The 26,410-nt window shown below is 43.4% G+C and overlaps 1 protein-coding gene across 6 annotated transcripts in view; it reads left to right on the top strand.

The window, feature by feature from the left end:
• The window catches only part of MCF2L (MCF.2 cell line derived transforming sequence like), a 315,580-nt gene that overhangs the window by 112,019 nt on the left and 177,151 nt on the right, over window positions 1–26,410 (top strand). The window contains exon 1 of one of the 6 annotated variants that reach the window (XM_044284025.1): window positions 16,990–17,725. The exons of the other annotated variants lie outside the window; for them this stretch is intronic. Coding sequence (XP_044139960.1) covers window positions 17,575–17,725 — 151 coding nt within the window. The 5' untranslated portion in view covers window positions 16,990–17,574. Of the gene's footprint in view, window positions 1–16,989; window positions 17,726–26,410 lie in introns of those variants that run through there. 6 annotated transcript variants of the gene reach the window in all.

Consider the following 26,410-nt stretch of genomic DNA (forward strand, 5'->3'; position numbering starts at 1 on the left):
ACCTCTCCCTATACATCCAAGCATTCTGCTGGCATTTCGTGCTGCTTTATTACATTGTCTTCCCACCTTTAAGTCTTCTGAAATAATTACTCCTAAATCCCTTTCCTCAGATACTGAGGTCAGGACTGTGTCAAATATTCTATATTCTGCCCTTGGGTTTTTACGCCCCAGGTGCATTATCTTGCACTTATCCACATTAAATTTCAGTTGCCAGAGTTCTGACCATTCTTCTAGTTTTCCTAAATCCTTTTCCATTTGGCGTTTCCCTCCAGGAACATCAACCCTGTTACATATCTTTGTGTCATCAGCAAAAAGACAAACCTTACCATCGAGGCCTTTTGCAATATCACTTATGAAGATATTAAACAAAATTGGTCCCACTACAGATCCCTGTGGAATCCCACTGGTAACATGACCTTGTTTTGAATGTTCTCCATTGACTACAACCCTCTGTTGTCTGTCACTCAGCCACTGCCTAATCCACTCAACAATATGGGAGTCCATGCTCAATGACTGCAGTTTATTGATAAGTCTTCTATGTGGGACAGTGTCAAAAGCCTTACTAAAATCTAGATATGCGATGTCTACTGCACCTCCACCGTCTATTATTTTAGTCACCCAGTCAAAAAAATCTATAAGATTTGTTTGACATGATCTCCCTGAAGTAAACCCATGCTGTTTTTCATCTTGCAATCCATGGGATTTTAGATGTTCCACAATCCTATCCTTTAATAGGGTTTCCATTAATTTGCCTACTATTGATGTCAGACTCACTGGTCTATAGTTGCTCGATTCCTCCTTACTACCTTTCTTGTGAATGGGCACGACATTTGCCAATTTCCAATCTTCCGGGACGACTCCTGTTACTAATGATTGGTTAAATAAATCTGTTAACGGTTTTGCCAGCTCACCACTAAGCTCTTTTAATAATTTTGGGTGTATCTCATCAGGCCCCTGTGACTTATTTGTCTTCACTTTAGACAGCAAACTTAGAACATCTTCCTCTGTAAAGACACATGCATCAAACGATTTAATAGTCATCCTTTCTAGTGGAGGTCCTTCTCCTTCTTTTTCTTTTGTAAAAACTGAACAGAAGTATTCATTAAGGCAGTCTGCTAGCCCTTTATTCTCTTCTACATACCTTCCGTCCTTTATTTTTAATTTAGTTATTCCTTGTTTTAATTTCCTTTTTTCATTTATATATCTGAAGATATACATGAGAAGACTACTGCTCAGACTAGGCTGGTAATAATGAAAGTCTTACACTGGTAACAACTCCGGCCTGATTCTAATCCTTGATTAAAAATGTGCTTTTCTGAACCTGAAACTTCTATTCCAACGTTGTTCTGACAGTTGGCCTGACTGTCCTCAGGATTTAAACTGGAGATGTAGATGCTTCAAGCTATCTCCTATACCTACTACAAAGGTGCTTAATATGTCCTCAGGTAATGACTATCTTGCTAATCCTTTGTCTTGCATAAACGTGATAATTCCTTATATACTCGGCTGCATACAGTTTAGACATTGGTCACCCTGGAAGAGTGATCTATAGTAGTGGATTGCTCACCTCTAGGAAGAATACTTGCAGGCCTTAACCCTGGGCTATGGAACCGACAGGGACAGAGTAGAGAGGCTAGGAAGGGGCCTCCTTCCAGATATTCAGCTACATGGCTGTTGCTTTCTTGAAGGCTCATAAGAGAACTGCATTCAACTGAACTCTCACTTGGATTTACCTGAGCTCATCTGCACTGGTTTAGATCACCTCAACCAGGAACTGAACAACTCACAGCCTGACTTAGGTCTGATCTAAGCTATAAATACACACTGACACTGCTCCATCCTGTGGAGAATCGAGTGTAGTGCACCCTGACTAGGCCTGTGTAAAGGATACTTGCATGTAAAATCACATTGTGACATGGAGAGTATGACAGGAGATAAAATACAAAATTTAGGCATATCACATGACATTAATACATGATAAAAGCACGTTTGCGGGGAGATTGTGAAAGTGCCTAAGTGGCTTGCATTAACTTTCTCTACATGATAAATGCAACTTACTGAAGTTTTTTTAATGTTTCGCTTTTTTAATGTTCGCCCTGTTGGTAAAATTTCCTTAGAAACAGCCCTGGTCGGTGTCCATGTTTTGCGGATCCGCAAAACAGCACGTTCGTGTGAATGTAGCCTAAAAGTAACAGTGGCCTTTAATACTGACACATTAACTCTACAGCTAACAGAACACTTATGAACACGGCGATAAATTAGACCTGCCTGTAATACTGACACAGTAACTCTACAGCTAACAGAACACTTATGAACACGGCGATAAATTAGACCTGCCTGTAATACTGACGGCACAGTAACTCTACAGCTAACAGAATGGATTAGCTATGACTCTTGGTGCACAGTTATGTAGCAGTCTGTATTTCAGCAGTCTCCTTTGCACTCCCTCTACTCTCCCTGCAGTCTCCCCTCTCCAATATTGTCTTACACTCTCTGTTAACAGTTTGCAGCAACTCTGTCCCTAGTGTGTGAGCATCTTGTCACATCCCTCCCTATGCTGAGCTCACAGGAAAATGGCGGCAACCGCGCAGGACCAATGTTTTATAGGGCACTGCCTAGCAGTGACATCACAGGGGGTGTTGACCTGCAAATTGGCTGGCTAGACGGCATGGCACTTTGGGTAATCTTGCATTCCCAGGTTTGTCTCCTCTACACTTACTTTCACTTTCTACCACGTGCATCTGCCATTTTTAGGAAAACGAATTTGTTACCACGAAGCGTGAGGAAATTTGGATTTGTTTAGAATCAAAGTTTTCCTTAACTTCAGAGCAAATTCCACTTCGGATGCTTCGCTTCACTCAACACTAGTCATCAGTATGTTAGTCCCCGAAAATTCCTTTAAGAACCAGGAATACTAGAGGTTCCTCTGAGACATGGGAATGGTCGCTGCAGAATATAAAGTTCTTGGGGAGCACAAAAAACCCTAAACTTTTGCATGTCTGCACTCTATGGGGCCTTCTATATTGCCTTACTTTGGCTCCATTTAGCATAGAGCAGATGTAAGATGTCTGTAGCAGGTTTTTGCCTAAAGTTAGTCCCTCTGAAACTTCAGTTATTGCTTTAATACAGGATTTTCCACTGAATACCCTTACAATTAAAGGAAATAAAGGAGAATATAAACTGTTCTGTACTTTGATTTCCTGGGACATGGAAAGGTAACCATCAAAAAGGACTACCTACGATAACCTGTTTCCTGAATGGGAGATTGCAGAATGCGCTTCAGGAAGTTCTTCTATATCCATTGCAGAGGAAGTGCGTACTTGTACCCATTATGTGGCGCTACAAATAGATTGTTTACATCCTGCAGAGGCAGCTCTGTTAAATATTTCATCTATTCTGCAGACATTTTGAGAAGATTACTTCATGAAATAGAAACTTTATAGCATTGTTCTTTGCAGTTGATTTTACGCGGCCATGTTTTGCAGGCATCTAAGAGCCGAGAATGTCATGGGAATGCTGAGTTCTAAAGATGGAAATTTGCTGTGACAGAGGGATCTATCTGAAGCTTTAACTCTAAGTGACAGCCGCTTTATAGACTGCAGTGTAAAATCTCTAACTCAAGGCGACTTGTTGACACTTCGCTTCCCTGTTGAAGATCTTTTGCCGCATCCAGCCCTGCTAGGTCGTTGCATAGTATACTGTACCAGTGAGCCCCTTCACTTTTATATACTAATGACCTATCCTCTCGACAGGTTATCAGATCAGTGGGGGTGTCTGAAGCCCGGCACTCCCACCGATCAGCTCTTTTTGGTAGCCGCCAAAGCTGGAAACTAAACAGTGAATGGAAACGGAAAGCTCTATCCAGAATAGGAGCCGAGTTGTAGTACATGGGCACAGCCACTACACAGTGGACGGAGCTGTCCGCTTCCTGCTCTGTCTGCTGTTTAGTTCCTGGTGCTGACAGCTGATTGGTGGGGGATGCTAGGTGTTGGACCACACCCAATATAGTATTGACCTGTCGAGAGAATTGGTCATCAATAAGTAACAGCTGGACAACCCCTTTAATGCAGAGTACTGTGTAAATCTTCAGTGGACCAATGGCACCATGTTCATTTTGGTTAAAAGGGTTGCTCTGATCTGAGCATCAGAGAATTTCATGCTGCGTTCCTCTCCTTTGCCCTGCACTGAATTGAGCAGGGCAAAGGCTTTTTTAGGAGATCTGGTGATGTACCATGGGAAAAGATAGTAGGGGGCTTCTGCCTAGCAGTGAGCCTGGTGACGTCACTGACACTAATGGGCTTTAGCGGTGCCCTAGCCTGTAAAACGGCCCGCCCTTCAGAGCCAGTGACACCGGCAACACTGCTAGGTGGAAGCCCCCGCCTAGCAGTGTAAAAAATATAAACAATTGGAGCTGAGCTGCAGCACATAGGCACAGCGCAGGGCAAGGGAGAGCATCGGAGCGGAATGGAGACTGAACTGATGCATTCTGAATGCAAACTAATTTTTGCCCGCTTGTGACAGCACTGAACGGATCTCACAAACTGAAAGCGAGTGTGAAAGTAGACTCATTTTTATTTAATCCTGGAACCCCTGACAATCGGCTGTTATATCTGTAAGGGCTCATGCACACGACCATCAGTGCCTGTTTTGTACTCCGCAAATTGCAGATCCGCAAAACACGGATAGCGGCCATGTGCATTCCACATTTTGCTGAAAGGAATGTTTGGCCCATAATAGAACTGTCCTATCCTTGTCCGTAATACAGACAATAATTGGACATGTTCTGTTTTCTTGCAGAACGGCCGCGCGGACATATGGAAACTGAATGCACACGGAGTAAATTCCACTTTTTATACGGACCCATTGAAGTTAATGGATCCTGCAAAAAGCGCACAGAATAAGATGTGTTTATGTTCATGAGCCCTAATTCTGCAGCATGCCATTAAAACCTTGTAATTTTCAACCAAGTGAAGTAAATCAGATTTTTTAAAATTCACTCTGTACAGTGCAGCATGATGGCGAACAAAGCACAGTAGTCTGAATTTGAGTGATATCCTTTTTCTGTGAGTTGCTATCATTTTTGCATCTTTATGTTTTATCTGTCATTTTCATTTCATTATATGCTTTGCTGAACCCTCTATTTTAGGTCCAATGTATGAAACCTACAACCAAATGCTATTTTGAGAAGTAAAATGAAAAATAAAAATTAAAATGTTAATCCTCATTTTATGTGGAATAAAAGCACTCCAAGTCCTCATGCAAGCTAAGACATTGTGTAATATTTTAACTAGGGCATGTATAAGGGGGAGTTCACGTCACTGTTATTTTTCCGACCCATCAGAAGAACAGAAATATAAAAAAACAGATGCTGTTGAAAAAAATTATAATGGATCCAGTGCATCAGTTATGCACATTTGGCATCCGTTTGAGCCATTTCCGTGAGAGATCCGCTATTTCAGACTGAAAAAAGTCCTGCATGCAGTTATCGCTGAAATAACGGATCTCTGATGAAAATTGTTCAAACAGATGCCAAATGTGAATAAATGATACACAGGATCCGTTTTCTTCTTTATTTTTCTGTTCTTCTAACGGATCAGAAGAATGGAAAAACAGTGATGGGAACTCCCCCTACACTGCTACTTTTAACTCCTTAAAGAGGACCTTTCACTACTCTACAAACTAAAAACTAACTAGATCAGTGGGCAGAGCGGCGCCCAGGGGTCCCCCTGCACTTACTAGTAAGTCTGGGCGCCGCTCCGTTCGCCCGGTATAGGCTCCGGTGTCTGCGCTCCCTCTGACTGATTTCTTGTAGGAGGCGTGTCCCTTGCTGCACTGCTGGCCAATCGCAGCGCACAGCTCATAGCCTGGGATGCCGCCCAGTACAACAGAGGGAGCTGCAGACACCGGAGCCTATACCGGGCGAACGGAGCGGCGCCCAGACTTACTAGTAAGTGCAGGGGGACCCCTGGGCGCCGCTCTGCCCACTGATCTAGTTAGTTTTTAGTTTGTAGAGTAGTGAAAGGTCCTCTTTAATACACCTGAAAAGGCCGTAAAGGGGGTTTCCAGGACTTTGAAAATGATGACCTATCCCACACCCAGCACCACCACTGATCCGCGACCACTGGAACTACCGCAGTGTACAGAGCTCGAGGCAGACAACCTGTACGCTGTTTAATGGTTCTGCTAGATTTCTACAGCCCAGCCCTCATTTTAGCCACTACTCTGGTTCCATACTCTGTGTTCTTTCCGGTGGCCACAGGTAGCAGCTGAATCCCACCAATATCAAAGTCCTGGAAAACACTTTTAATTACTAGACAATATCCGGTGACCACAGCTACAGTAGATCATGAAGATGTCTGAATCCTACCAATATCAACGTAATGGAAAAAACACTTTAATTACAATTTTTTTTTTTTGTGATTTGGCACACATGGGGGGAGATTTATTAACACTGGTGTAAAGTAGAACTGGCTTAGTTGCCTATAGCAACCAATTAGATTCCACCTTTCATTTTCCAAAGGGGCTCAGAAAAGGGGCTCAGAAAAATGAAAGGTGGAAGCTGATTGGTTGCTATGAGCAACTATGACAGTTTTGATAAATCTGCCCCATGGTATTTTAATATCCCTAACATGTTCTCAACGGGACAGCACACGTACCCATTCATTTTAATGTTTCTATTCACACATCCGTGTTTTACCACCGTCCGTGGTTTTACCACAGAAGAATGCTCTATTTTGTCCATGTTCACTGATCCATCACATTCATTATAGTCTATGGGTCCGTGAAAACCACAAATGCAACATAGATGTCATCCGTGTTTCACAGATCATTGGGAAGAGATGCTATGAAAATTATTTTGCAGCTGCATAGTGTCTATGAAACACGGATGACACACGGACTTAAAAAAATCTGACACACGGATCCTTCACGGACATCTTCATTGAGGCATCACAGACCACCTTTTCATGGATTTGAACACGGATGTGTGAATGAGGCTTTAGGGAGCCTTCACACATGGTAGGTTTTGTTGCAGACAATTTCTGCGACTGAAAATCTGTCCCATTCATCATAATTGGACTTGCAGAAATCCATGTGCTTCCCGCCAAAGCAACCCCTTTCGGATGAATGGAATGGATTTTCTGAAACAAAATCTGTCATATGTGAAGGCTGTCCTATTTATTGGGCTTCCAAAATCATTATTTTTTTTATTTTTTTTGGAACACATAGAGCTATTTATTACAGTTTTTTTTCTTAATGTGGGGAGATATATAAAAAAAAGTTTTATCCAAGCTATATTTTATATATATTCTACAGTTTTCAAACCAACTGAATACTTTTGTAATTGCATGTAATAAAAAATATATCATAGCCACCGAGTTATCCAATAAATTGTATCTGTATAGTGCCACCTGCTGTTTGTTTCGTTATTATTTCTTTGACCTGCTCACTGAGAAGGCCGCACACGCTCAGTTTCATCCTTCAATTGCCTCCTGAGCTGTGATAGGGAGAGCTGAAACACGCCCCCTTAGCGGCAGCAGAAAATACACCCTGGTTGAGCTCCCTCAGCTTGATATAAATCTAGCAGAGCAATGAATGTGGAGATCTCTGGATCCATGTGAGGTGCAGGGCTGGTTCTAGCTTTGTTAGAAAGAGGTTTTCATGTCCTATATGACATTATGTCATTGCACACCCTGACTACAAGAAACTTTTGACTAGCACATCTGAAGTCACAGGTGCACATCCATAAATCTAGCATGCAGACACCAAACAAGAAATACCGTATTTTTCGCCCATAAGACGCACCTAGGTTTTAGAGGAGGACAATAAGAAGAAAAAAAATTCCATTACACCTCAGGTCAGACCAGCAGTCAGAACCCCAATGTTAATCAGACCTCAGCTGACAGCCCCAATCAGGCCCCAAATGTTAATAAGACCCTCAATCAGACCTCATATCAGCCCCCCAATGCCATATATTAGCCCCCAGTCTCGTATATCAGCCCCCAGCCATCAGCGCAAATAAAATAAATAAACCACTTACCTCTCCTGGATGACGACACTCCTCACCACCAGCATTCTCTCTTCTTCCTGGTCCTTGACTGTCGGCTGTGAAGGCAGAAGAGTGCACAGCCGAGGACCAGGAAGCTGTGAGTACAGAGTTTTCACCGCTTCCCGGTCCTCCGGTACTAATCAGCGCTTCCATAATGGAAGCGCTGATTAGTATTCACCCCATAAGACACAGGGGCATTTTATGGGGTTTTAAAATGCATCTTATGGGGTGAAAAATACGGTATATGGCAGCACACCATTACACATGCAAACAATAGAATTTAGGATTATTCTGGATTAAAGTGGTACAATAACTACTATACATGAAAAATGGAAGCTCTTTGCACACATATTTGATCAAACGTGTGTCGGGCCCATCTATTGGCCTCAAGGTGGCTTCTGCAGATGGGTCCCTAACACTAACAGAACTGCCTCTCCTGGGCCTAAGCTAAGCCTACAATGTTCGGGGCGGTGTAGGAACCATTGCACACTGACACTGTCCATTCCAAGTTGAAAGACATTAGTGGAGCAGCGCAGTGAAAGTAGTTCTCTATTTGTGGGTGCAACACCTCCAAATGTCATATGCAGACATCGGATACTATAAAAACATCCAGAGAAGAAGCAGCCCTCCAAAGATCTGAGTGACTGTGGAATTTTTTCACCCAGTGCACAGGCCTTCAGTTTCTCATTGGCTTCAAAATAATTCCAGTGAGGAAATTAAATGTTCCTGGTCCCTGTATTGGGTGAATAAATTACACATTCCCTTGGATCTTTGGGGTGCTGCTTCTTATGCACTGTGCAGACAAGAGGTACGCCTTACCACCCCTTACTAATGTGACTCGTCGTGGCTTTGGTTATTGTGTCCCTATATGCTCTCTTTCTCCTCTGTGTGTTGGCTAATTTTATTAGGTTATAGCTAATCGGGGCAGACTTTCCACTGTGGATTTTGCTGTGATTCCACAACTCATTAGCGGCAAAATTCACTGTGCTGCTACTGTACAATGCTGCAAATGTTACACCCCGCAATTGCACACGAGAAAATCTAGGCTACCTGCACATGGGTGCTGGTTCAAGCACGTAAGATCTGCACAAATTTCCGTGATCCGCAACATAATCTAGTGTCTAACGGTGGTTTTTGGTGCAAATTAGATGTGGTTTTGCCACCGATCTCACCCTTCCATTGAAAAGGGTGAAATCTGCAGCTAAAACCACAAACATAGTTGGCATGCTGAAGATTTTGAAAGCTGCAATGCAAATTAATCTCCGCACGGAAAAAATCTGCAAAGTGTACATGAGTTTTGTGCAATCTCATACACTTTTCTGGTACTGTAATACGCTGCGTTATTTATCCATGCAGAAAAAACGCAAGTATTCCACAACGTATGCAGGTGGCCTTAAAAAGGTATTCTGGTTATGTAAAGGTATCCTGTATCCACGGGATAGGGGAGATAACTATTAGATCAATGGTGGTTCTACCGCAGGGACCCCCACTGATCGCGAGAACAGGGATAGTATACCCATGTAGTCCCCTGAAATTAATGGAGCAGCCAGTTGAGCCTGCACTCAGCCGCTCCATTTGTTTTTATCAGAGTTTCCACTGTATTGCTATCTCAAGAACCTCCATAGAAATAATTTGAGTGGCTGCGCACATGCCTGATTGGCTCCAGAGGGTCCCCGTGTATTCGTGATTGATGGGGATAACTTTACTTAACCATTATACCCCTTTAGGGCTCATGCAAATGAACATATTTTTTGTCCTCATCCAATCTGCATTTTTTTCGGGTCGGATGCGGACCCATTCTTTTTAATGGGCCGCAAAAGATGGGGACAGCGCACCCCGTGCTGTCCACATCTGTATGTCCATTCCACAGCATTCGCAAAAATATAGAACATGGCTATTCTTGTCCGCATTACAGACAGGGATTGGACTGTTCTATTATGGCCCAAACATTTAGTTCTGCAAAATGCGGAACGTACAATGCCGGTATCCTTGTTTTGCGGATCTACAATTTGTGGACTGCAAAACAGACAACACTTGTATGCATGAGCCCTTAAGGGGAGAAAGGAGAGTCATGTCTAGTACATGGGGATGTAGAACACTCAAGAGGCTGCAAGTCCCACTGAGTAGACTTTAGTAATGAAATTCAAAGCATGAATTATTTTGCTGCATGGGAACTTGCTTCTGGCCTGATTAAGAGCTAGTTGGGAGCTTCAGCGAAAGAGAGCCATGTGAAATGTAGGAAAACCACCTGTGGTCTTGTCAATAGGACTAGCAGAGGGCTGGTTAGTACAGATTTTATTGCTAGTGCTACCACAGGTGTGGGATAGCATAGCTGAGAAGAGCGTGGCCTCTGGAGGTCTGCTGGTCCAATAAGTTCTTGATTGCTATAACCTCATTTCTGTAACACTTGATACATAGTTAAAATGTCATGTTTGTGATTTATGCTGCCCATAGACGGTCAGGTTTTGATCAGGTTTTCAGATGCAGTTTTGAAGCTAAAACCAGGTGTGGATCATAGAGTTTAAAGGGCATATTCTGCTTATCGTATTTTTAGAATCCACACCTGGTTTTAGCTTCAAACCTACTTGTGAAACCTTAATGAAAACCTGATTGTGTACAAGTATAGTGCCCTGGAGCAAGGGTACTTTGAATTCTGGACACTTGCCCCTATTGCACTTTGATTTATGCTGTTGTGTGCACGTATATTGTTGACCTGCATTTTATACGTTTATTGTATTATATCATTCACACTGTTATTGTACTGCCCTGTGGAAAGGGTGAATGCACAGTCAGCTAATATTGAGAACCTTAGGGACCTGTGTAAAGTTTTGGAAACATAAACATGGACCTTCTGACTCTCTGGTTAAGCTATGTATATGTAAAATAGGGCTGTAACAATTAATCGACGTTATCTAATAATCGGCCGATTCGTTGCTCTGCGGGCGGTCAGGAGCTATGCCTGAAGGTCCTTGAACTTTAAATCACAGCATCTTTATTACCTTACAATGAAGCTCCAGTAACAGGCAGAGTGGGTGGCGGTGTAACGTCACTTACTCACATGACGCGCATGCTCCGCCTGCTTCATTCATAAAGTGGGCGGAGCAGGCGCGTCATGTGAGTAAGTGACGTTACGCCGCCGCCCGCTCTGCCTGTTACTGGAGCTTCATTGTAAGGTAATAAAGATGCAGTTATTTAAAGTAAAAGTTACTGTCGGTTAAGGAAAACTGCTGTGAGCGGCAGGGCCGGGGCTGTTATGGGGAGGGGGATCTGTGGATGGCACTGTTATGGGGAGGGGGATCTGTGGATGGCACTGTTATGGGGAGGGGGATCTGTGGATGGCACTGTTATGGAGGGGATCTGTGGATGACACTGCTATGGGGGAGATCTGTGGATGATACATATAGCATAAGATGCTATATAGTGTCATCCATAGATCCCCCCATAGCATGGTCTTCCACAGGTCCCCCTCCCCATAACAGTGCCATCCACAGATCCCCCTCCCGATAACAGTACACAGATCCCCCTCCCCATAACAGTGCCATCCAGAAATCCCCCTCCCGATAACAGTGCCATCCACAGATCCCCTCCATAACAGTGCCATCCACAGATCCCCTCCATAACAGTGCCATCCACAGATCCCCTCCATAACAGTGCCATCCACAGATCCCCTCCATAACAGTGCCATCCACAGATCCCCTCCATAACAGTGCCATCCACAGATCCCATCCATAACAGTGCCATCCACAGATCCCATCCATAACAGTGCCTTCCACAGATCCCCTCCATAACAGTGCCATCCACAGATCCCCTCCATAACAGTGCCATCCACAGATCCCCTCCATAACAGTGCCATCCACAGATCCCCTCCATAACAGTGCCATCCACAGATCCCCTCCATAACAGTGCCATCCACAGATCCCCTCCATAACAGTGCCATCCACAGATCCCCTCCATAACAGTGCCTTCCACAGATCCCCTCCATAACAGTGCCATCCACAGATCCCCTCCATAACAGTGCCATCCACAGATCCCCTCCATAACAGTGCCATCCACAGATCCCCCCCCCCATAACAGTGCCATCCACAGATCCCCCCCATAACAGTGTCATCCACAGATCCCCCATAACAGTGTCATCCACAGATCCCCCATAACAGTGTCATCCACAGACCCCCCATAACAGTGTCATCCACAGATCCCCCATAACAGTGCCACCCACAGATCCCCCATAACAGTGCCACCCACAGATCCCCCATAACAGTGCCATCCAAAGATCCTCCATAACAGTGCCATCCACAATTTGTTTTAATATGGCCTTTGAACATAATTTTTCAAGTAAAATCATATAAACCCCTTTTTTGTCATTTTGGGGTTTTTTCCTGATTAATCAATGAAATTATCGACAACTAATCGATTATTCAAATAATCGTTAGCTGCAGCCCTACTGTAAATACTGCTTAGTCATTTCCATAGACTTGCATTGAAAATCTGTACAAGTCTGTGACAGATCACAATTATAACAATGTTTCTGTTTACGCTCTGCTTCTCCACTTCACCTCTCCCACTAGAAGGTTCTAGTTCAGCTAGCAACTGTACATAAGGAGAGCAGTCAGAGCCCCTAGTTGTCTGCAGATAGGGACAAGTGTTAAGTAGACAAGACTCTACCGGACTGCATGAGTGACCAGATGAAGATGCAGTGATGAGGATACTGAGCCATAGACACTGGGTTACCAGTCTATTCACCAGGGAACCAGCTTGATGACTAAGCCATAGACCCTAGGCCATCAGCCTTTGGCCAGGGTACCAGCCTTCTCAGAGAAAGAGGGGCAGCTAGCTCAGGCCTTTCCTCAGCATGAAACCATCTTCTGCCAGGGATGAGACTGGAAGAGCCTTGCCTGTATTGTTTTGCACTTGAGTTTCTCCAGTAAAGAAGCACACTGGTTTACTGCAAACCCTGACTCTCTGGACTTTTTTCCCATTGGGGTGGACCATGCCTTACCAATCACTTCCAGAGAGCAGCAGCAGTGTCTGGGTGACCCAGCGTAGTGTTGGGACCACCCAAAGTCGGCCTGCACAAGCAGCCTTATAGAGAATATTTAGTATTAAACTTTGATTGGAATTGTGATAAGCCTCACCAAGATTTATCACCTAGAGTCCTAGATCATTAAAAGTTTTTTTAGAGATGTTTATACTGATTACCTATCCTTTGGATAGGCCATCAATATATCTTGATTGGTAAAGATCAGACACCTGGGACCCACGCCAATCAGCTGTTTTGAGCAGGCACCGGAGCTCCTGTGAGCGCCATTGCCTTTTCATAGCTTAGGCCCAGTTTCACACTTCTGTTATCAGTTATTTCCATTAGTTATTGGGAGCCAAACATTGGTGTGGGTCAAAAACACAGAACAGGTGCAGATCTTACCCTTATACTTTATACTTTATCTTTAGGCTTCACTACTTGTTTTGGCTCACAATAACTGAATTGTGAACTCAGCCTGCCCAACTGACTCCTGGTCGCTGTCTGAAGGTGGCAATGAAATTCATAGAAAACCTGTGGGGGCACCAGTGGTCCCTGGTTAGTGCAGTTGATCATAAGTCACAGCCTGGGTTCAGGGGGTAGCTTTTACCCTTGGGGATTCTGCATGGTAGCTAGTTACTTTGGCCATGACCCATATTGGTGAAGTCATTCCTGTAGTCTGTGGGTTTGGGACCATTGACTCCTGCAGGGTCAATGTCCTTCAGAATTTAACCTGTATTCTGCAAATTGTTTGAGACATCGTTCTGTAACGTGTCTATCTAGGTGGTGAACGTGAATTTTCTTATATTTTAGATTCCCTTATGACCCCCACCCCATATGCATGCTTATAAAAAGTTACTTCTTTCTAAAAGCCTATAGTTATGTTTGACTGAGAAACATGCCATCCTCTTACAGCCAGTGCCATGTTTCATATTTCCTTTTCACTACTCCTTGCAAGTCAGCCGAGTTTCTCCCCTTTCCTCCTTTCTTATGTGGTGGTAGTGCTAAGTCCTACATTAGTCCTGCTAATGTAGAGAGCAAATGATGAGTGAACGCTAATTAAATGGCAGGCAATTTCAGCCAAGGTGATTCATTTAACCTGCCATCTTCTATTTTGTGCAGCTTTGGTTTTTAATATTTGAAATTGCTTGCTGTATGATGGCAGAAGCATTGTATAAGACCACTCGATAACTGCATTTCCCCATGTTTTTGGTGCAGTATATGAATGGCACCACTCCTCGCCCAACCTCATTTCCTAAACAATACCTAAGTACAGTAAATGCCTGTGATTGTGAAATCATGTCCTTATTCTGCTGAATGAGTTCAGATTGTCTAGACACTGAAGTGATGGACCACAGAACATTTCTTCCAAGTGACTGTAAATTCTCAATTTAATGAAAAGCTCTTTGTGAGCGAGGCGAGCTGCTGAGGTTTGTTACATTATAGAAAATATGTCCACTAAAGTACTGTACATTACAGTAGTAAGCTGCTGCAGAACCTCTTTAACCTCTTCCACTTCTGTCTTATGTGATCCATGTATCCTCGTTGAAGAGACTATGGTTATTAAATGAAATTACTCCTATCAACCTAGTTCATAGTACTTCAGGGTATGGTATATATGATTAACATAAAATGTACAGTCAGTAATGTATTTATCTTACTAGTCATGACTTCAGGTCTGAGGAATGTCTTTCTCTAAAGGGCTTTCTGGGTCACCCACAATTTAGCTGCATTTTGAGAACATTAGGAACATTTTTTTTTTATCCCTTGGCAGGCTGCCTGAGTGTTTAGCTTCAGCAGAACACACATATATCTGTACACGTGAAATATATGAAACGTTTGGTACTGTGGGTATACTTTGGGTAAAGTCACACATAAAGGTTTTTTTTTTATGCAGTTTTGAAGCCAAGACCAGGAGTGGATTTCAAAAAAAAAAAAATTTAAATGTAAAAAAAGGATACTTTCTCTCCTTTTATGATTCACTCCAGATTTCTATGTCAAAAACTTTGTAAAAAAAAAAATCACGAAAAGCACCCGAAGGGTATGTTCATACCTTGCTGGAATGCTGTATATTTTCTTTTGCAGAATTTTACGCAGTAAATGCGCAACGTTTTATAGTACCAAAGTGAATGGGGGTCATTTACTATCAGTGCTATGCCTTTTATTTGCGTAAAATTGTTGAAAACCCCCCTTTTGCAACTTTTTAAGCGCTGGTGCGACAATATTTTGTTGTATGGGAGTTTTTACGCTGTGCTCACCACTTGGGAATAATGCTGGAGGCCGGGACATTGGCCTCAGCAAATTTATTAACATTTACACCTGGAGTCGTTTTTACTCGTCATAAAATAGGCGCTTCCTCCAGCAGCACAGGGGCTATCAAAGACCGTCATAAAAAAACGGTCTTTGATAAATGACCCCCATCCACACGCTGCAGAAAAAATCCACAGCAGAAATTGACCTACGGTGCGGATATGAAGTCTGCAGCATATCAATTTATGAGGCGAAATCGGCAGCATTTCTACAACAAAATCCACACCAAAAAATGCACCATTTGGTGCATTTTATTTCTGCTGCTGATTTCCAGCAGGAACACTGCCAATTTTCGTTTTAGGTTTTAAAACTTTGAACATACCGATAGGCCTCATTTACAAGTCCGTGTCTGTGATAGTGTTTCATACCTAACCCTGGGTTCACACCTGAGCGTTGCGCAAACGCGCGTTTTACGCGCGTTTTTGTCGCGCGTTTTTATGCACGTTTTTTGTAATAGTAAACGCGCGTTTGACGCGCGTTTGTGTCATTGACTGCAGTGTCCTATGGCCACAAACGCGCGTCAAAACGCCCCAAAGAAGCTCAAGTACTTGTTTGAGCGTCGGGCGTTTTACAGCGCGTTCGTACGCGCTGTAAAACGCCCAGGTGTGAACCATTCCCATAGGGAAGCATTGGATTTCATGTCTTGAGCGTTTTACAGCGCGTTTGAACGCGCTGTAAAACGCTCAGGTGTGAACCCAGGGTAAAGGATCAAACAAAAAAGAGTGGTAGGACAGCACCACTTACTTGAATTCATTCAAGAGGCTTTGCGGCGGTGCTCGTGACGTCAGGTCCCGGCCTCATAGACCCCACAGATACCAGAAAAAACGAAGAAGGTCACGGCACTCCAAAGGCTATTCAGTGTTTTTATTACACCACAAAATCAGCAGCAACGTTTCGACAATAGTAGCTTGAAAAAGACTATTGTCGAAACGTTGCTGCTGATTTTGTGGTGTAATAAAAAACACTGAATAGCCTTTGGAGTGCCGTGACCTTCTTCGTTTTTTCTCATACCTAAAGGATTCATGTTTGGTCTGTGTGTCCCTCCGTATTCCATGGGCACTGCTAGGCTGAAAATTGATGGTTTTCACAGACCCATTACAGACTATAATGTGTGTGAGGGATCCGTAATCGCAGACAAAAATGAGGCATGTTTCTGTGGAAAACCACCGATGTGTGAATACACACATTAAAGTCAATGGATATGTGTGCTGTCCGTATCACATCGGCTTGATCACTTTCTCTAATTGTCTTTTTCCACTGCCTGCTAATGTGATAAACAGGTCTATTTCTGTAACCCTGTCACCTAGGAAATGGAGTGTCATTTGTAATAGGCTCTGGAGGGATTAGGCAGGTGTCTTCAGTGAAGACCTGTTAACCAGTTCATTCTCCTGGCCATGTTACAGCCTCGCTGTATCGGTGGAGTGCAGTGTTTTTAATTAGACCCCTCATTGTGAAGGACATGGCTGCACACAACAGTGGAAATAGCTTCTCTTGCCAAGCAAATCAGAAACATTCATTTTTCCCCTTTGTCTGTCCTAAAACAAACCAGGGCAGCACTAGTCGTCTTCCTTGTGAGCGGAGAATCATTTCCCTCCCTTCCTTTCAGGCGTTGCTGTGTTCTGGAAGCTGTTTGGGAACTTTTTTTTACATTTACTTTCCCCCCTTTCACAGTATCTTGCAAAATACATCTAGAAGTTGAGCAGAAGTGGTTGTTTCTGCAGAGAGATTATCTGAAGATTGTGTTGACCTCTGAGTTTTTTTCTCCTCGTGGAATTACTTTAGATTATGTCATAGGAGAGGAACAATGATGTTACACTAAGGAGAAGTATCAATGCTGGACCTCAGACTGCTTGGTATTTGCAAAGAGTTCCCTGTATCAGGCACCTACAAGTCCTTTTAGGATTACAGTGCACCCTAATTCCTTAAATGAGGAACACACCTGGAAGCAAAAACGTGTCGGGAAATATTGTAAATTCTCTTCACAATGGATTTTTTAAATATATTTTGCCAATGAAGGTGAAACCACATAGTCTTCTTTGGAACATTATGGATTTGATATCTTGAGAGGAGTGAATTTTTATACCAGAGAGTGGAATTATTTTTCCACAGCTTGTTTCATCACCTTGGTTTTCTTATGTGCTGGGAAAGAGATTGACCCTAAAGCCTTCGCTTCACGATAGCGTGACCTTTTAATCCAAGAAACATGTCGTTGCATAGATTAAGAGAGAGGAGTGAAGGCCATGGCCCTAGAATTTCATCCAGGGTCACACAGTTACATCGCAGTGTGTCTTCAACCATGCGCCGGTTACTTCCCAGGAGAGGGTGGAGAACAAACTCCAATCAAGCTACTTCTGGTGAGCTAATACTTTCACTGTGAATCTTGCGATAAAACTATAGTGTATCCAGGAACTCTTAAGTAATGGTGTATATGTACCTTTAGCCTTGCATCAAAGCTTGTGTTGTTGCCCGCAAGATGTTAACTTCGGTGTCATCATTGCCAATGCCATGGCAACATTGATAGCCTACTTTCTGAGCTGATATTGTTGACATTGGATTGTAATTGAGCTTATTGTGAAGTTTTTGCAGTAGTCATTAGTATCATTAGTGTTTAACTGCAGGCATTATGACATAAAGATACTTAGAATTATCATGTGATTTAAAGTGTGTATCATTAAGGACTCTACCTTTGTTGATTGACAGCAGCTTACATAGGTTTTGTAGGTACTTTACCTCAGCTTAGAGCCAAACACACATATCCTTGAATCATAGATTCACTGAGGGGTTTTGGTGACATTATTGTGACAAACAACAAAGATTTGGTGTATGGGATCTCCAAAACTATTTAGTATTAGAATGTCCAATTGTTGGTCAGATTATCGGGAACAAACATTCCTACGAATGCTCGTTCCCAGGAATCTGCCTGTGTAAAAGGTGCCGCAAATCATCCAATGGACTAGCAAAATGCTTTTTCATCAGGTGAATTCACGCAGACACCTCAGTCATCACTTCTTCTTCACACAATCAACTACAAAACTTCTCACAAGCAACTTCCATACTCTAGAACTTCAGAACCCAAGTACTTCAGACTCTCCTCCCAACATCCAAGCCTTCAAAAGCAACCTGAAAACCCACCTCTTCAGGAAAGCCTACCACCTGCAATAAGCATGCTGCCATTACATAGACACATGAGTAGCCTATACCCTCACCCTACTGTTCTTTCCCCTTCCCTTGTAGATTGTAAGCTCTTGCAGGCAGGGTCCTCTTACCCTCTGTATCAGTCGGTTAATAGTTTCTTGTTTATTGTATTTGTATTTTTTATATTACATATGTGTAACCCCCTCTTGATGTACTGTGCCATGGAATTAGTGGCACTTTCAAATAAGTAATAATAATTTCTGGGCAGCATATTGTGCTGTGTGAACAACATTCACAGGAACAATGATTCAGTATGAGGATGAGCCATGGCAGTAGTGATCGCTCATCCCTATACAGTGGAGGAGATCACTGCATGTAAATGCATCTCTTCACCTCCATTAACGAGCAGGCAGTTATCAGGAAGGAACACTTCTGTCTTAATAATTGGCTGCTCATTGGAGCAGTGTAGCCTGGTAGACCACTTAGTGGCAAGCCAGAGGAAAACTTGAATAAGGGTTGGCATATTTTAAAATGTGTTGAATTCAACTAGAAAGTTATAAAAAGTATTTGGGTCACATGCCTAAGTATGTGAAAGGCAGAAATGCCAAAATCAGAACACCAATAAGTTCAGTTTGGCTTTCCTTATTGGATTTATGAGCATGTGCTACATGTATTATTAGTAGCTTCCATGTTATTTGTTTAGCAAATTGCACATGGCTTAAAGGCTATGTCCACCACACCTTCTATGCCTTTTTTTATTATTGCATTTTACCCATTCCGGGCTAAAAATATTGTTTATCATTTGATCTGTATTAAAAATGTTCAGTCTGAGATACAAGGGTTAAAAAATCAGTCTGTTTGCAACCTGTCATACTCTTTATTTTTTTATTTCTTTGAATCCCATCATCCAATGGCTCATGTGTAGTTCATGTCTCTGATCTTCTGACTTCATAAACATTCGTTATAGCTCAATTTGCATCAAACTGATAAGAATGTGGCTTAAATATTTGTTTATGAGGTCCGGAGAACAGAGGTAATAGTCATACATGAGCCATCAGATTCTGGGGTTTAAATTAAACAGACTTGCAAACAGACTGATTTTTAACCCGTGTAACTCAGAAACGGCTGGATATTTTTTTTTTATTAAAGAGCAATTAAAGAAATTATTTTTGGCCCAAAATGACTAAAATCCAATCATTATTACACAAAATTGCCCCAGTGGAGTCCATAGCCTTTAAAAAATGTATGAAAGTTGAATGTATATTTATAGCTAGCTCTGTGTAGCCACATAAAAAATTTGATTCGGCCAGTTCGCCGAATCTTCAGAAGAAATTTGGTTCGATCCGAAGTTTATTTGTGACGAATCACGTTAAAAAAACGCTATTTCCAGAGAGCCTTTATAGTGGTGTAGAAAACTGTGCCTTGCAGTAACACGCATAGGGAGTCTGCTGTGGTAGTGAAACAATACTGTGAGTCCATATGACATGCAGATGACAGGCGTCGCTCTTAGAATCACTGCACACTTCACTTATTTGGGCAGTTACGGGACCAAAACTGACCAAATAACTCAAGTGTGAACTCAGCCTTACAGGTCAATGTTAGCGCCAGGTATAAAGAACCGTTCAGAGGCCCAAGATCCTGCTATAGCGTGAAAAAGTGCACTCCTTTCACACCAATTCACTGATTCCACATAGATTTCAACAGAACCTGTTCTATTAAACGCTTATACAAGTAGAGCCCCCCCCCCCCTCCCCCCCCGACAGAGTGGCGTGGGTGTCAGCAGAAACTTTGTGTTGGCGACACTGATTATTTTGCCCTTCCTCTGATCCATCAGAACAATAACCCCAAAAAAACAGATCCTGTATGTGGCGCATTTGCCTTCACTCGGTCAGCATTTGGTCAGTAATCCATCAGTAGTGCTAAAGCCCCCAAAAAAACTGTGGATCCAAAACAGAAATGACACATGAAATGAATATTTGCATGTCTTCTGTGTTTTGTACCCACTCATGCTTTTGGCTACCAAATCATAAGCCAATTCTGATGCAAAATAGGGACCATGTCATGCAGGCCTTACAGCTGTTACATAGGCAGGATCCGTTGTGCGTCTCATTTTTTTCTTCCTTCTGAAAGATCAGAAGAAGGTTCAAAAAAATGATTATGTCAGCCAGGCCGAAAGGCAAAATAGTGGCCCAGTCATGAAGTGGGGAGGGTGGGGAGAGCATGAGAAGTCCACAAAGTGACCCTATGACATAGCGATGAGGTGGAAGCAGTATGAGGAGACCACAGAGTGGCCCAATGAGAGAGTCTGGAGGTGGCAGCAACATCAGGAGGAGGTCACAGAGAGGCACAATGACAGTGTGGAGGTGGCATCAGCATCAGGCAGGAGGCCACAGAGTGGCACAATGACACAGTGTGGAGGTGGCAGCAGCAGCATAGGGAGACCACAGAGTGGCAAGGTGGCATAGTGTTGAGGTAGGAGCAGCATCAGAAGACCACAGAGTGACAAGGTGACATAGTGTGGAGGTGGCGGCAGCAGCATCAGGAGGAGGCCACAGGTTGGCACAATGACAGTGTGGAGGTGGCAGCAGCAGCATCAGGAGACCACAGAGTGACCCGTTAATAGAGTGGGGAGGTAGGTGGCAATACCAGTACCAGCTGAAGATGGTGAGTGAAAGAAGGAGCACTTGGTATCAGATGTGTGGCATCAGGAGAGTAACAACATCAGAATAGTAGCTGAGGCAGGTAGCCATAAGAAACTGGTCTCTTTTGTCAAAGTTTTGGTGTGACACCATGGATGATCTAGCCTGATGCATCAGGCATTGGTGGGTGGAAACCCTGGCTGATCCACACCTGATTCATCTTGACAAAAGTCAGTCTCTCCACATTTTGGGTGAAGAGGCGAGTTCCTCTTGGGGTAACTATAGCCCCCGCCGCACTTTAACACCCGCTCTGATGCCATACTACTGGCCAGGCAGGACAGCCTTTTCAGGGAAAACTCTGCCAGTTGCAGCCACAAATCCAGTTTGGCTGCCCAGTAGTCCAGCGGATCTTAACCCCTTAGGGACACAGCCTTTTTACACCTTAGGACCAGGCCATTTTTTGAAAATCTGACCAGTGTCACTTTAAGTGCTGATAACTTTAAAACGCTTTGACTTATCCAGGCCATTCTGAGATTGTTTTTTCGTCACATATTGTACTTCATGACACTGGTAAAATAAAGTTAAAAAAATATTTTTTTTTTGCATAAAAAAAAGTCTAATTTACCAAAAATTGGGAAAAATTTGCAAATTTCAAAGTTTCAGTTTCTCTACTTCTGTAATACATAGTAATACCCCCAAAAATTGTGATGACTTAACATTCCCCATATGTCTACTTCATGTTTGAATTATTTTGGGAATGATATTTTATTTTTTGGGGATGTTACAAGGCTTAGAAGTTTAGAAGCAAATCTTGAAATTTTTCAGAAATTTACAAAAACCCAATTTTTAGGGACGAGTTCAGGTCTGAAGTCACTTTGCGAGGCTTACATAATAGAAACCACCCAAAAATGACCCCATTCTATAAACTACACCCCTCAAGGTATTCAAAACTGATTTTACAAACTTTGTTAACCCTTTAGGTGTTGCACAAGATTTAATAGAAAATAGAGATACAATTTCAAAATTTCACTTTTTTGGCAGATTTTCCATTTTAATATTTTTTTTCCAGTTACAAAGCAAGGGTTAACAGCCAAACAAAACTCATTATTTCTGGCCCTGATTCTGTAGTTTACAGAAACACCTCATATGTGGTTGTAAACTGCTGTACGGGCACACGGCAGGGCGCAGAAGGAAAGGAATGCCATACGGTTTTTGGAAGGCAGATTTTGCTGGACTGGTTTTTTTGACACCATGTCCCATTTGAAGCCCCCCTGATGCACCCCTAGAGTAGAAACTCCATAAAAGTGACCCCATCTAAGAAACTACACCCCTCAAGGTATTCAAAACTGATTTTACAAACTTTGTTAACCCTTTAGGTGTTGCACAAGATTTAATAGAAAATAGAGATACAATTTCAAAATTTCACTTTTTTGGCAGATTTTCCATTTTAATATTTTTTTTTTTCAGTTACAAAGCAAGGGTTAACAGCCAAACAAAACTCATTATTTCTGGCCCTGATTCTGTAGTTTACAGAAACACCCCATATGTGGTCGTAAACTGCTGTACGGGCACACGGCAGGGCGCAGAAGGAAAGGAATGCCATACGGTTTTTGGAAGGCAGATTTTGCTGGACTGGTTTTTTTGACACCATGTCCCATTTGAAGCCCCCCTGATGCACCCCTAGAGTAGAAACTCCAAAAAAGTGACCCCATTTTAGAAACTACGGGATAGGGTGGCAGTTTTGTTGGTACAAGTTTAGGGTACATATGATTTTTGGTTGCTCTATATTACACTTTTTGTGCGGCAAGGTAACAAGAAATTGCTTTTTTGGCACCGTTTTTTTTTTTTTTGTTATTTACACCATTCATCTGACAGGTTAGATCATGTGGTAATTTTATAGAGCAGGTTGTCACGGACGCGGTGATACCCAATATGTATACAATTTTTTTTATTTATGTACGTTTTACACAATAATTTCATTTTTAAAACAAAAAAAATGTTTTAGTGTCTCCATAGTCTAAGAGCCATAGTTTATTAAATTTTTGGGCGATTATCTTAAGTAGGGTCTCATTTTTTGTGGGATGAGATGACGGTTTGATTGGCACTATTTTGGGGTGCACATGACTTTTTGATTGCTTGCTATTACACTTTTTGTGACGGAAGATGACAAAAAATGGCTTTTTTTACACCGTTTTTATTTTTATTTTTTTACGGTGGTCATCTGAGGGGTTAGGTCATGTGATATTTTTATAGAGCCGGTGAATACGGACGCGGCGATACCTAATATGTATACTTTTTTTTTATTTATGTAAGTTTTACACAATGATTTCATTTTTGAAACAAAAGAAATCATGTTTTAGTGTTTCCATAGTGTAAGAGCCATAACTTTTTCAGTTTTTGGGCGATTATCTTGGGTAGGGTATGATTTTTGCGGGATGATATAACGGTTTGATTGTTACAATTTTGGCATAGATGCGACTTTTTTGATCACTTTTATTACCTTTTTTGGGAAGTAAGGTGGGCAAAATTCCAATTTCATCATAGTTTTTAATTTTTTATTTTTATGGCGTTCACCGTTCGGGTAAAGTAACATTACCGTTTTATAGATCAGGTCGTTACGGACGCGGCGATACCAAACATGTGTAAGGAATTTTATTTCTTTCATTTTTAATCAGTGATAAATGTGTTTTTTGATTTTTACTTTATTTTTCACTTTTTTCACTTTTTTTTTGACCCAGACCCACTTGGTTCTTGAAGATCCAGTGGGTCTGATGTCTACATAATACAGTACAGTACAATATATAGTACTATACTGTATTTTACACTTTGTCTGAACAGATCTATGCCTTTCAGCATAGATCTGTTCAGCACCATGGACAGCAGGACGCCTGAGCAGGCGTCCTGTTGTCATGGGAACCTTCCCCGTCTGCTCAGTAGTGGCCAGAGCTGCGCAGACGGGGAAGGGTAAGGACGGGGCTTGGGGGGGCTGCCTGGGAGCTCTCTCCCTCTCCATTCGGGGGACTGCAAAGGCACAGCAGCCCCCCGATCGGAGAGGGAGGGAGCTCCCTCTTACTGTTAACCTTTTCCATACAGCGGTCTGTACGGACCGCTGTATGGAAAGGGTTAAACGGCTGACATCGGTGATGCGATGTCAGCCGTTTAACCCTTTCCATACAGCAGGGACCAGGGGTCCGCGGGTATCATAAACTGCAGATATCGCAGCAAACCGCAGGTCTGAATTGACCTGCGGTTTGCCGCGATCGCCGACATGGGGGGGTCACGGGACCCCCCCGCGCATTTAGCCTAGGTGCCTGCTCAATGATTTGAGCAGGCACCGGGTTCCGATCACTGCCAGCCGCACGGCAGTGATCGAAAATGCACAGGGCGTACATGTACGCCCTGTGTCCTTAAGTACCAGGGCACAAGGGCGTACCTGTACGCCCTGTGTCTTTAAGGGGTTAAATGTGGGTATGTCACAAGTATGTCACCACCTGCTGTTTCAGGTCCTGCTCCAGGTCTAGCTGCTGCTGCTGGTGAGTAGTTTCTTCACTAGGCAACAGCAGCTATGGCAGAGGAACATGAGTGCAGAGGACCCCCCCGATCTGACCTGCGAGAGGATGGACAATGGCGCAGATAGGTAGTGGCCAACTGACTACATAGGATGGTCTCTATAGTAGTTCAGTTTGTTCTCCCTCTCAGCGGGTGTAAAAAAGGCCCCTATTTTGGACCAGTAGCGAGGGTCCAACAAGGTGGAGAGCCAGAAGTCATCCCTATGCCGAATGCTGACAGTTCGGCTGTCACTATGCAAGCAAGTGAGCATACATCGGGCCATTTGTGCAAGTGACTCGGAGGGACTTCCTGCCTCCATCTCCACTGCATACTGCCACGGTGTGTCTGGGTCCTCTGCCTCATCTTCCTCATTGCCCTGTAGCTCCTCTGGCTGCTCCTGCTCCTCCTCGCCTGTGTATAAAAACCACCCATTTCGCTACACATTGCTGGTGCTCCAATGTCCTCCTCCTCCAGTTCAGACCCCACAGTGCTCATGTGGCTGTGAAAGCTAGGCACCACATCTCCAGTCCCCTGACCAGTCAGATTTACCAGCATCTGTTCCAAGACATAAAGCAGTGGAATGACATTGTTCATCCCGTAGTCCTAGCGACTGATAAACAAAGTAGCCTGCTCAAAGAGCCCGAGCAAACGGCAGCTGTCACGCATGAGCTGCCACTGGCTGACATCGAAATTACACAGGTGAGTACTCCTGTCAGCTTTGATTATCAAGAAATCGTTTATGGCCTTTCTCTGTTCGTATAGTTGGTCCAACATATGGATGGTGAAAACGTTGCATATCAGCCTATGTTGGGGGAAGCTGTTCTGCCGTTGCAGCTCAAGGAGGGTGTGCTTTGTGGTGTACGAGTGGCTGAAGTGCATGCAAAGTTTCCTGGCCATTTTTAGGATGTCTTGCAGATGGGTGGAAAACTTCAGGAACCTCTTCACAACCAGATTGAACATGTGTGCCATGCAGGGCGCATGGCTCAGCCCTCCTTGAGGCAGCGTCGACACCATGTTCTCCCCGTTGTTGGTCACTATGGGTCCGATTTTGAGTTGTCGTGGAAAAAAGCCAAGATTCGATTTCTTCATGAAGGACACGGAGCAGTTCCTCCCCTGTGTGACTCTGTTCGCCCAGGCAAACGAAGTGCAGAACAGCGTGATACCACCGTTCCCTGCACATGTGGTATGCTGGAGGGGCACTGTGAATTGATTCTGCAGTGGAGGCTGAGGACACAGTGGAGGATGAGGAGGCAGAGGCGGACATTGTTACAGGTCCAACGGCGTGAGAATGTAGAGGTGGAAGCGGCGTCACCTGGCCAAGATGCTGGTGTGGCTGTGCAGGAACCACATTAACCCAGTGGGCCATAAAGGTCATGTATTGTCCATTACCGTAGTTACAGTTCCACACGCCTGCGCTGCCGTGCACTTTGGCAGACACGACAGGCTCAAGGACTGGCCCACCTTCTGTTCTACATACGTGTGCAGGGATGGTTCTACCTTTTTGGCAAAGAAATTACTGCTTGGGACTCTCCACCTCGGCTCGGCATAAGCCATCAGTTCTCTGAAAGGTGCAGAGTTCACCACTTGGAAAGGGAGGGACTGCAGCGCCAGCAACTTGGCCAGGAGCACATTTGGCTTCTGCGCCGTTAGATGAGTGCACGCATACTGTTGTCTCTTTGCAATCGCTTTGGTGATCGATTGCTGAAGGAATGACTG

This window comes from Bufo gargarizans, chromosome 3, assembly GCF_014858855.1.
Source record: "Bufo gargarizans isolate SCDJY-AF-19 chromosome 3, ASM1485885v1, whole genome shotgun sequence".
NCBI classification, from domain to species: Eukaryota; Metazoa; Chordata; class Amphibia; order Anura; family Bufonidae; genus Bufo; species Bufo gargarizans.